Below are 12,370 nucleotides of genomic sequence, written 5' to 3'. Positions count from 1 at the left end.
TTTCACTTTAGAAGCAGCACTGGTTTGACCAAAATATTGAATGACTGCTATGGTTTGGAGCTCTTTGTTGGCAATAGTCAGTGCTTATTAGAAAAACTACCTGCATTTTGGGAGAACTAAGATGGGAAGAATGGAGTTAGGAGTTGAAGTATCATTAATACAAAATTGGAAGGTTTAATGAAGTTTTAAGGCCACTTCAGGCATCATAGCAATTTATTTGAAGTTATTTACAGTTGTCATCCCTTAGTTTGCATGTAGACTAAGCAAATTATATACTGGTTAAACTCATTTGCATTTCTAGCCACACCTTTGTAAGTTTTAAATATTATTTCATAGCTTACTTATAAAGTGGCATTATACAGTAGCATCTTAGTGAAGGCAATTTAGATGAGTAAGATTTATTCTACTTAAAATGAAGTCACATGTATAACATTACTGTAAAAAATTTTCTTTGCATCTACAGCATGCACCACCTGGCACTGGTCAGGAGTTTGAGTGTGGATTTCAAGTGTTCCCATGTTATGAGGCCTGCACTCAGTCCCTGGGTCTCCCATTCATAGCCCCTGAAACTCACTTGTCTCCTCTAGCCAGATCCTCACTAAAACTCCCTCTTTCCAGCCACCCAAGATCATTGTAATGATTAAATGAGGTCATGTATGTAGAAGCACTTTTATTTTTATTGAAATATATTTGACATATAGCATTGTGTAAATTTTAAGGTATACTCCATGTTGATTTCATACATTTACATATTATAATATTGCTCTTATGTTAACGAGTACCTCTTATCATGTCACATAATTATCATTTCTTTTTAGTGGTTGCAGTAATTAATATCTAGTTTCTTAGCAGCTTTGATGATTATAATACAATATTTTAGAAGCACTTTTTATTTTTTTAAAGATTTTATTTGTTTATTTTTAGGGGGGGGAAGGAAGGGAGAGAGAGGGAGAGAAACATCGATGTGTGAGAGAGACATCTATTGGTTGCCTCTCGCATGCCCCCAATCAGGGACCTGGCCCGCAACCCAGGCATGTGCCCTTACTGGCGACTGAACCGGTGAACTTTTGGTTTGCAGGCCTGCACTCAATCCACTGAGCCACACCAGCCAGGCCAAAAGCACTTTTTAAATAGGAAGAGAATCTAAAAGATCTGTGGTAATAGAAATATAAAATTAACTTCCTAAGTAATGTGTTAAAATGCATTATTACCCAGCTCTTAATACTGTATAGTCTATAAATTGAGATTTATATATCACAATATCTGTCTTCACCCTAATACCTTTAAGCCCATCTGCAGGATCAGGGTAAGGGGAATCTTTAAAATTAATGCCTGGGAAGAGAACATAATGGTAAAGACTTGGATTTTGGAAAATGATGGCTGGGCTAAAATTACAGATACAGTCTTTATTCTGTTTCAGGATCTCTTTATAAAATTATTCCTACCTTTCAGGGTTATGAGAAATAAATGATGCATTGTCAGTACATGGTAAGCACCCAGACCATATAGCTCTAATTTTATTTGTATTATGATAGAAAATTCTTACTTTGTTTGGGAAACACATACTTGTGCTCAGATTTCTATTATCTGTGTACCAACCTGTAGTCATTATAAAATATGCACTTTGGATTTTGTTCTGTCCTGAAGGTGGTGATGAAACATAATGCTGTAATAGAACATTTAAAACAGAAAAAGACCATGACTCCAGCGGAAAGAGAAGAGAATCAAAGGTAGGGAAAGATGTTTATAACCCAATAACAGGGTCTTATTGTATATCAGTCTCTTCTCTTTAGCATACAAGTGCACAGGTTGTGAGTTTATACTTTGTAATCTCGATTGACATTAATTAAATGCGGACCCCTACACTAATAAGTTTTTGATACCTGGCTTGAATCCCTTTATGAAGCTTTACAGTCATTGAATGATGGTATATCACCTGTAGAGACATAAAAAAATCATGTCTTAAGCCTTTCGGAATGAAATGCCCAGCGTTACATAGGTTGTGTATTTCTCTCTAGAATGATTGTCTGTAACCAGGTGATGAAGTATATTTTGGATAAGATAGATAAAGAAGAAAAACAAGCTGCGAAAAAACGAAAGCGCGAAGAGAGTGTGGAACAGAAACGTAGCAAGCAGAATGCTACCAAGCTCTCTGCCCTGCTCTTCAAACACAAAGAGCAACTCAAAGCTGAAATACTGAAAAAGAGAGCTCTGTTGGACAAAGATCTACAAATTGAAGTGCAGGTAAGATGGTATTCCCTTTCCTTCTGTGTCTCGTTTTTAGCATCTAATTTTATTCTTTTTTTTACCCTTGAAATTTTGGTTAAACTTAAAATTTCAGCTTGTTTTCTAGAGTTTACATTTTTATATATTTAGTAAAAAACTGTGGGATATATCTTAGAGATCTTGTATCTAAATGGATGTTGTAACCTCTAAAGTAGGCACTCTAAGAGGTTAGTATGTTGACTAAAACATTTGGGAAGTCTCTTGGAAATAGCTTTTATTCTCTAGGACATAGTCTTATCGGAAGTTCCCAGGAGCCAACTTTTCATGAGAAAGGTAGCTACAGAAACTGTGAAATACTGCGGGAAAATGAAAAATAAGGTGTGCCCATTGAATAATGCCACCTTTCTTCCTGGCTTTATAACTGATGTGGCGAGCATTGACAGTCCTCTGCTTTTTGGGGGAATTTATTGAAAAATGAAAGAAAACATTTATTCAAATATATTTAAATAGCTTTTTAAAAGAGAACTAGGCTATATTAAGCATCCCTAAAAGTGCTTTGTATACTTTAAGGTGAGAAATATTAAAATATTGATCAGCTCCAAAATCAGCGTAACTCCTAAGACATTAGAGATCTTCCCACTAATGTCAGAAACCAGACGACAGTGCCAAAAGTCAACATTATTATTTAGCATCTCTGGAAATTCTAGCTAATATGTTAATCTAAGAAAAGAAAAAAGAAGATAAAGTTGTTATTGTGTATGATATGATTATTATATCAGCCCCAAAAGAAAAATTATGAAAATTTATGAGAGAATTCAGTAAGGTAATCAATAAATGTCAGGACTACAACCATTGTCAAGGTATAATAAACAAGGGAGCCAATTCACAGGATCAACAGAGTATATAATATACTACCTGCCACTTTAAGATACATTTTATAGATAAAAATTTTAGTTGAAAAAAGGAAACCACAAAAATAACAAAAAAAAACCCAAAAACAAACCCACCATGATTGTTGTTTTTGTAATATTGGGGTAAGAAAAATCACTCCTAAGCATTATAGATTTCGAATGCCGCAAAGGAAAAAGAGAGATGTGATGGCATAAGGAAAAAAATGTGTATAGGGGAAAAAAATACCATAAACAACATTGTAGAACATATAACAAATAGGAAAAAAAATTTTAACATTTATGGCAGAATTAGTATTTCTAAAGTTTAAAGAGCTCTTAAGTCAATAAGAAAAATACTAACTTTCTAGTTGAGGGGAATTCTTACACAATATCCATGTAAATCAGATTACTACAGTGTTGTACACTTTAAATATTTTATAATTTTGTCAGTTATGCCTCAGTAAAGTTGAAATTTAAAAAAAAAAACTCCAGTAGTGTAAAACAAATAAATAAGCAGTTTTTAAATCAACAATGTTAAATATCAATAAACATATAAAAATATTCAACCTAATAATGAAATAAATTATTTTCTAGAGAAAATACCATGTATTTCTAGAGAGCATTTCATTGGTATGTATGAAAAGACTGTAAAATGTGAATAGTCTTTGATCCATAATTTTACTTCTAGAACCATCTAACAAACAAGTAGGCAAATTATATGAGCAAGGGCATAATGAATATTAGTCATAACAAAAATCTGAAATCAGCCCAAAGTCCACAGGTAAGAGGTTGGTAATACGTGTTTCTTAGTTGCAGCACTTGGGGCCCGTTCAACAGGCCAGTTTTTCCAGACTTTAGGAAGTTTAGCTTTGGGTTCCAAATGCTAGTGGTTTTTCCCTTTATTGTAACAACCAAAGGAGTTGACCTTATCCCCTACACATACATTCCCAAACACTCTCCAAAGATACCATTATCGCCCCCAGCTGAGAACCACTGGATTAAATATGTTTTGGAGTATCCACATAGTATACTACCATTTTAACAAAAACAGTGCATGTAGGATTGGTGCTTTTTTGTTTTTAATTTTTTGAGGGAAAGTTTCATAAGTATTTGAATGAAATAATCTTATAAACATTTGAATGAAAAATGCTGGTTACAAACAAATGTTTATTTAACATTTGGGTATTTTCCGAACTGTTCCTGTTCCATATTCTGCACAAAGTAGGGCAATATTCTATAGCTTTTGTAAGTAAATAAGACACATACATTGAAATATCTTTCAAAGCAGTTAGTTTTAGCCAACAATTAAAAATTACAAGTGCTACTGCCCTAAGATTACCATTTTAAAATAATTTTAGAATATAACTTGTTTATATTCTGTATTCATATACACACATTTTATACAAAACACACACTAGAGACAAATAATACTGAACATTTTTCTGCATTCAGTATCGTATGCAGGCATTTAAAAATGTTATTACTGTTGTGACTGTTATACAGTTATGGTTCTCTTTGACAATGTACTATCTAATGAGGGTGAAAAATTATACCTTAAGAAAATATTCAGCATTATAATGATTTTTATTTTTAAGATGTGTGACTGGTTCTTTATATTTACCTATTCTTATCATTTCTGCTTGTCAGTTTTTTAATAGACTTTTTTTAAGGCAGTTTTAAATTTTGAGAAAAATTATGCAGAAGGTAGAGCGTTCTCATACACTTCGCCCCAGTCCCACAATTTTTCCTATTATTAACATTTTGCATTAGTGTGGCATACTTGTTACAATTGATGTGCCAATATTGATACATTACTATTAACTGAAGCCCACAGTTCACATTAAGTTTCAAGTTTTGTGTTACACAGCCTGTGCCTTTGACAAAGGCATAGTGTCATATATCCATGTTACATACAGAATACAGAAGCATGTCTTTACATTGTTATATGTAATAGTTTCACTGCCCTACAAATGTCCTGCGTTCTACCTTTTCATCCCTCCTCCATCCCTGTTTGTCTTTTTAATAAAATAATTCACTCATTTTTTAATAGAACTTACACCTTCACTTGCCTCTTTGAATGTCTCAAACATATGTATTATAAAGTTTCTGTCACATTGTTCTATAAAATTAATTTCATATGGAATGAATTCAGATTTGGTTATTGATTTTGTTAATAGTCTTTGTTCACATTACATGTTTTATTGTCATTTGGTTTTGCTTTTGGTATTGTATGTGTGAGGGGTTTGGTTTTGTTTCCTCTCTCAAAGCCCACTGCAGCCGGCCACCCCTTTACATCAAGGAGGGAGCCTGCTCGTTGCCCACCTCACATGAAGTTTGAGTCCCCTTCTCTCTGTTACTGTTGTCGGGCTACCACTTCCTGCTTCTGAATTGGGAGCCCAGCAGGCCTGCAGTTCTTGCCCTGTTCAGTTTTGTGTTTCCATTCCACAGAAACATTTCTGTGGTATTCAAGCATGGCTGTCTCTTCAGGTTTCTCTTTTTCATATTTTACTATCATTGGTATGTTCTTGAAGAAGGGATCAAAGCGATCAAAGTGTGTAACCGCTACACCATCTTAGCGGTCTTGATTTTCCTGCAGTCATCTCATTGTTATAAACCTATATTAATTACGAAAGTGAAACTCAAGATTTACTTTCTTCCCCAGGAAAAAGTTAAGACTTTCTCTTTTAAATAGAGAAGGGCTGTTGAAAAGTCACAGAGCTTACCTTCTCACTTACAGAACTATCTAGATTTATTAAACCAGAACCATTCAGATTTATTAGGATATTTGTTTTGCTTAAAAGCTTGGTCATAACTATGGTTTATTTACACCATGTTTGTTTGTGGATGCCAGTCACACTGATTTTTCTAAGAATAAGTTGTAGCACCTGGTAGCAGAAGTGTGTCTGTAAAGTATTTCACATTAAAAAAAAAAGTAAGGATTTTAATTTATGCCACAATCTGTAATGAGAAAATGCACTCCCTGCAGCCTTAAATCCTTGACATAGCTACATAGAAACAAGACAAATCTGTCTCTTGTTCTGCTTTGAGCTGTTAAGTTTGAGTATCATGTTCAGTTCATGTTCAGTCTCACTCTAAGGACACGGAAGGAGAGCAGCAAGAGGGATGCAGCCAGCAGGCAAGGACACCTGAAATCACATCCTGAGCCAGGACTCAAATAACCAGTTCACAGCAGGGGGCAAGCCAAGGGGGCGCGTTTCTTGTTAGGCACTTGTGCTTCATTCTGTCAGATCTCTTTTGAGGACAACTAGAAGCTCTCTAGTTGTCATCTTCACCTTCCCTTTCGAGTTTTTGGGTTTTTTTTCCTTTTTAAGATTTTATGCTTTTTTTGGGGGGGGGGTAAGAAAAAGAGGGAGAGAAACATGCAGGAGATATATCGATTGGTTGCCTCTCACATGTCCCCAAGTGGGGACCTGGTCTGCAACCAGGCATGTGCCCTGACTGGGAATCAAACCAGTGATCTTTTGATTCACAGGCCTGTACCTGATGCACTGAGCCATACATACCAGCTAGGGCTCAAGTTGTTTTAATTGGGTTAAAGGTATGGGAAGAACTGGGGTATTTGGAATTACTACAGTTCCCTCACATTAGGCTGGACTATGGAGCAAGCTACTTTCAACAGGGGAGGTAATGTAACATCCTCTGGCCAGGTCATGCATTTACATAAGTCAAATGATAGTCTTGTATTGTCTTTAATTGACAATAGGAAGAGCTCAAGAGAGACCTGAAAATTAAGAAAGAAAAGGAAATGGTGCAGGCTACAGCAGCAGCTGCCACCCCCCCTGCAGCACCTCCTGCACCTCCAGCCCCTCCGCCTTCGCCTCCGCCTCCGCCTCCCCCGCAGCACTCAGGCCCCCAGGCCACTGCCACAGCCGCGCTGCCTGTGGCTTCCCAGAAGAGGAAGCGAGAAGAGGAAAGAGACTCAAGCTCCAAGTCCAAGAAGAAGAAAATGATCTCTACTACCTCAAAGGAAACTAAGAAGGACACAAAGCTTTACTGTATCTGTAAAACGCCTTACGATGAATCTAAGTGAGTAGATCTTTTTGAGCTCTAGTTTATTTTCTTAAAGTTTAGATGTTAAACTTCCAGTTTTGAAGAAAATGAGTATATGGTAGCAACGTAAATTAAAATAGTTAAAAGTAAGGATAATAGTGTTTCATCTGTGGATTTGCATCTAATATTCTTAACTTTGACACTAGCAAGTAAAATTTTATTTCCTGTGTTCATGATTTGTGTTTGTCCTTCATATTCTTTTCTGTCAAAAACAAGCTTTCTGTTGCTCCTTGGCTTTCTCCTCTTCTCTCTGGATTAACTCCACATCAATCAGTGATGCTGTCTGGAGAAGGAGTTGTATTATTATCGCTGCCCAAGGTTCAGAGCATCCTTCCTGGAATCTGTTCACAACATTGATACATCAAATTCTAGAGACTGTGAATATGAATAGTGCAAGAGGTTTTGAGTTTGAGTGGCTTTGGTTTTTTTATTGTTTAATTTTAAGCAATTTTTTTTAATTGGAATGATATAACAGTATTATTTTTGTCAAAGTTCCCACTTCCTTATTGGGGAAAAAGTCAGAAAAATACAAAAAGTATTCCTTTTACCCATTCCTAAAGTAAGACATAAATTTGATAAGCATGGCACCTGGAAGCTGTTTTTGACAGTTGTGACTTGTATTTGGTAATCTATACAAGATTTTAGAGATCTCATCCTTAAATGTAGTTTTATTTTTTATCATTATTATGATTTAAGTATTTAGCTTCCATTTTGAACATTTAAGTGTAGGCCAGCTTTTTAAAGCCAAAGTTAACCACAATATTTTTTACAGTACCAAAAAGTTTGATTATGCTAAAAGATACAATTACTTAGGATCTTGGAATGCTTAATGTCTTCCTATGTGAGCCTAATCACTTCCTAAAATAAAATGATCTCTTTAATGATGTTCAAGTTGCAGCCTGGAAGCTGCTTTGCTGGTGTTATTTCAGTTATAATCTGCAAGTGCTAGATCAAAAGTTCTTTTGGAAGATTTAGCTGTGTGTTGAATTAAACACAGATCAGTTTAGGCATCTTCATTTTTCATTGTGTCACTATATTGGAAATTACACATAATGTAATAAGTGGAGCCCTGTTAACTGATTTTTCCCTTAGTCTAATACAAGTGTGCCTTCCTTTAAGCAAAATATACTAAATGATTTATAAAACAAAACAGAACATGTTTACTTTCTTTACAAAAAGATCTGCTTATGGAATCTCTTTAAATAAGTCTTCTTTGGCCTACTTAAAATATTAAGATGACAGAAATTTATTTCACGGAATATCAAAGTTGCAAAAAATGAGGCACACATGTATCTGTGCTCATTGTATTGAGATTGCCTTATTATTTTGTGGATATGTCATTTTTCAGTTTGTCATTATTAACATTTCAGTATATCAAGTTCATTCACTCCCTATTCAAGTTCAGATGAGTTAGTGTTTGGGGTTTTTTTTAGGATTATTTTGTAATCTCTTGTACCAGACCAGATCGGTTTGGGAATCTAGTGAGAATAACTAGAACTTGAATTCAAGTCCTGAGCTTACTTCCAGGACATACAGCCCACCATCTGGTGAAGGCAGCATACAAAAACACCTTGACGGCCCCCGCTTGTGGCAGTGGAAATCATGTGAGAGTCATAATTCAAAAGAAAAAGTTAGTGATCGTAGGATAAACTACACAACCATGTTGTATTGCTTAACATTCATAAAGTCTGAAGCTTGAGGACTACTTCTGTTTCTCTAGGTGAATCTACCAAGGAACACCTTGCTAGAACCAATGGTATCAGCAAGGCCAGTTTGGTTCCCTGTGATCCATACTAATTCTTCCTATGACTTTGACATGGAGTTCCTACACGGTGCCTGTTGACACTTTCAGATACACTATGTGTTTGTCATAGAGACACTCTTCATTTTGTCATTTGGGATCTTTATAATAGAAAAGTCTTGAGGATTATTAACTGTATGTGATGAGCCCAGTTACACACATATAGTTCCCACTTCGCCAATACTGTAGAACCTCTGGTTGTTTTTGGTAACTATCCTTACAACACTGCACCAGGTACCCCTAGTTTTTAATTGACGCAGTTCCTTACAGTTAATTAACCTGGCCACTCTCCACATTGTCACACACATTGTATTAACTGAAAATCTGTGACAATGAGATTAAATTCCAATGTCTATTTAGAAAAGTTGGTAGAAATTGAATTCCTACATGTACCTTTCTTAGTTTTCTTCTTCATATCATATTTTGACCATTTATCTTTTACACCTGGCTGACCTGCATGTTTCTTGTAGTGTAACTTCTGCTTGGTGTTTGCGCTTTGCTTTGTTTTCAAATTTAAATTGTGAGATACATTTTCAAACCTATCTAAGAAATAGCCCTGATTTTGAAATGGCTTCTGTGGCATAGGTTTGACAGATGTAAGTCTTTGATCCTTTGGCTTTGGTTTTTGTGCCTGTTACAGTTTTACACATGTTCATTAAGAGGCAGACATTACCATCAGTGTGTTCTTTATTTTTTTCAAATTCCAGTATGTTTTTAAAGACCCATATTTCACTAAACAGTCTATTTGTTGAAATTGATGTGAGTGACTTTATGTTTTTACACTTGATAAAGTGTCAGATGCTGTAGTTTGCCAGGGATAGAATGGTTGGATTCAGGATGTTTAGCTGACTCATTGCAGAAAGTTATCCTGTAATAAAGTGAATCAGGGCAGGGAAGACAGATTTAAGTACAATGCAGCTCAAAATGACAATTACATTGTCATTTTCATTGTGAATACTTTTAGGTTCTATATTGGCTGTGATCTTTGTACTAACTGGTATCATGGAGAATGTGTTGGCATCACAGAAAAGGAGGCTAAGAAAATGGATGTGTACATCTGTAATGATTGTAAACGGGCACAAGAGGGCAGCAGTGAGGAATTGTACTGTATCTGCAGAACACCTTATGATGAGTCACAGTGAGTTCTGATAAGAGCATCATATTTAATAATTTAGGAAGCCAAATTGCTCTGACTGATTACTTATTTATTTTTTAAAAAAGCAAGATATTTTCTGCATATATTACACACTTACATTACAAATTCCTTTCCAATTTTTTTTCTCTTTTCCCTCTTTATCTCCCCTTCAAAATTTATGTTGCTTCATAGTGAATGTTTGGATGCATTGGGGAAAATATGGCTTAATGGTAGACTTGATTCTTCAATATGTAACATAGAAATTAATGAGATTAAAATAGCCTGACTTGTTTGGACTCCATCAGTGTTTGAAATGGCGCTTTCTCGTAGGCTAGAAAAATATTAATTTGGATACAAGCTCTGAGACTTTTTAGCTTTTAGGATTTTGAACTCCCTGTTGGGTGACCAATATCAGCTTCCCATTTGATATGGTACTTGTTGAGATTTCTGTCTCTATTTTGTTTTTAGCTTTAAAGTCAATTAAAATGTTTTACTCTTTTTTTTTTTGTATTGGTTCTCTAATATTATACAGTGTCCTTAATAAACTTTTAATGCTTGTTTTTAACATCAGAAATACTAAATTAACACATGGGAACATCAGTCTTCAAAAGTATTAAACGAGTATAATACTAAATCTGTTTTATATCCCAGAGTTAGAAGATTTTCAGGTGCATGTTTTATTACCTTTTAAAATAAATTATAAGTAATATGATTCTATCTGTTTTGAACTCACATTTCCATTTCGGATCTTGCAGATTTTATATTGGCTGTGATCGGTGTCAGAATTGGTACCATGGGCGCTGCGTTGGCATCTTGCAGAGTGAGGCAGAGCTCATTGATGAGTATGTCTGTCCACAGTGCCAGTCAACAGAGGATGCCATGACAGTGCTCACGCCACTGACCGAGAAAGATTATGAGGGTTTGAAGAGGGTGCTGCGTTCTTTACAGGTAAGAAACCACTGTGTGCAGAGTCTGAAGATGAAATCCACCATCGTGACTTTGGAAACAATTCTAGGAATTGACCTTTCCAAGTAGAGCACCTGATTATCTGCTGACTCCTAGCCAGTCTAGTGAAGTGCTCCCCAGGCTTCAGTCCTTCGCATGCCAGTGTCATGAAGTTTCTGCATCCACACAATAGCTCAGCTGCTGTTTATCCAGCACTCATATTTAAAATGACTCACTTTTTCAACCTAAATTTTATTTTTAAAGAAAACTTTTTCCCACCACCATAGGTTGAACAACAGCCTGATTAAATTCTAGTGAGATGGAAATGCTTATCTAAGGCTTTGAGCCAAAGCCTTCCCTTGCTTATTAAAAATCAACAGGAAATGGTGATGGCTTACAAGATCAGCAAATGCTAGAGATGTATTCAAGACGTGAGTGCTAGATTGATACTTTGTTCTGTTGTAATCACAGTCAGGAGAATGGAAAGAACTAAAAGCAGAGCAAAGTCTCAATATGTGGTTGAATGTTATTTAACATCACATCTCTGCCACCTCATTAGCCAGCAGTGGTAACCATCCCACACTTGGAGCTTCCCCCCCGCCCCCCGCCCCCCGCCTTCATGCCCAGGTCCTCAGATAACCCTGTGAAAACTGTTACTATAGCATATGCCCATCTGAGGTAAGTTGTGACTAGAGCAAAAATCATCTCAGTATAAATATTATCTATCCAGTTTAAGACTTTTGGAGTTAACTCCACTAAGGTACTTAAGTGGATTAGTGTTTCTACCAGACGATAAGAATGGCCTTTTCTTTTTCATTGCAGGCACATAAGATGGCCTGGCCCTTCCTGGAACCAGTGGATCCTAATGATGCACCAGATTATTATGGTGTTATTAAGGAACCTATGGGTACGTACTGGAGTTGAATATGAAGCTTTTTCAGAAGTGTCAGCAGATATTTTGTTTATTCATAATATTAATATACCATAAGGATGTGTTGAGCAAGTTTCATGGGAGTATAAATAAGTGTGGTAACTTGTAGGATAAATTAGGAGTAGGTATAAATGTTTAAATGTACACACCCTTGGACCTAGCAGTTTCATTTCTTAGAATTTACATGTACGTAAGTACAGTGTTCATCATAACGGTGTTCATAATTGCAAAAATACTGGAAATTAAATAAATAGCCATCAGTACAGGAGTAGCTAAATTGAATGATATAGAAGCAGAGTATTATGCAGCTATACAACAGAATGAATGGGCCAGGGTCTGAGCCTCTCATCCTCTTCCTCATCTTTTCCTGA

The 12,370-nt window shown here is 35.8% G+C and overlaps 1 protein-coding gene across 11 annotated transcripts in view; it reads left to right on the top strand.

Annotated features, from left to right (window-relative positions):
* BPTF (bromodomain PHD finger transcription factor) overlaps positions 1 to 12,370 on the top strand; it is a 127,579-nt gene that overhangs the window by 105,572 nt on the left and 9,637 nt on the right. For 7 of the 11 annotated variants that reach the window (XM_054573049.1, XM_054573047.1, XM_054573046.1 and 4 more), the window contains 6 exons: positions 1,648 to 1,730; positions 2,019 to 2,244; positions 6,841 to 7,163; positions 9,953 to 10,126; positions 10,879 to 11,071; positions 11,891 to 11,975. In XM_054573049.1, coding sequence (XP_054429024.1) covers positions 1,648 to 1,730; positions 2,019 to 2,244; positions 6,841 to 7,163; positions 9,953 to 10,126; positions 10,879 to 11,071; positions 11,891 to 11,975 — 1,084 coding nt within the window. The remainder of the gene's footprint in view (positions 1 to 1,647; positions 1,731 to 2,018; positions 2,245 to 6,840; positions 7,164 to 9,952; positions 10,127 to 10,878; positions 11,072 to 11,890; positions 11,976 to 12,370) is intronic. The other 4 variants (XM_054573052.1, XM_054573053.1, XM_054573048.1 and 1 more) reach the window with 1 other exon arrangement.

The sequence above is a fragment of the Pteronotus mesoamericanus genome, unplaced genomic scaffold, assembly GCF_021234165.1.
Source record: "Pteronotus mesoamericanus isolate MK-2021 breed Mesoamerican mustached bat unplaced genomic scaffold, CSHL_Meso_final contig_246, whole genome shotgun sequence".
Taxonomy (NCBI): Eukaryota; Metazoa; Chordata; class Mammalia; order Chiroptera; family Mormoopidae; genus Pteronotus; species Pteronotus mesoamericanus.
The sequence above is the reverse complement of the archived record's forward strand: the minus strand, read 5'-3'. Positions and strand labels throughout refer to the sequence as shown.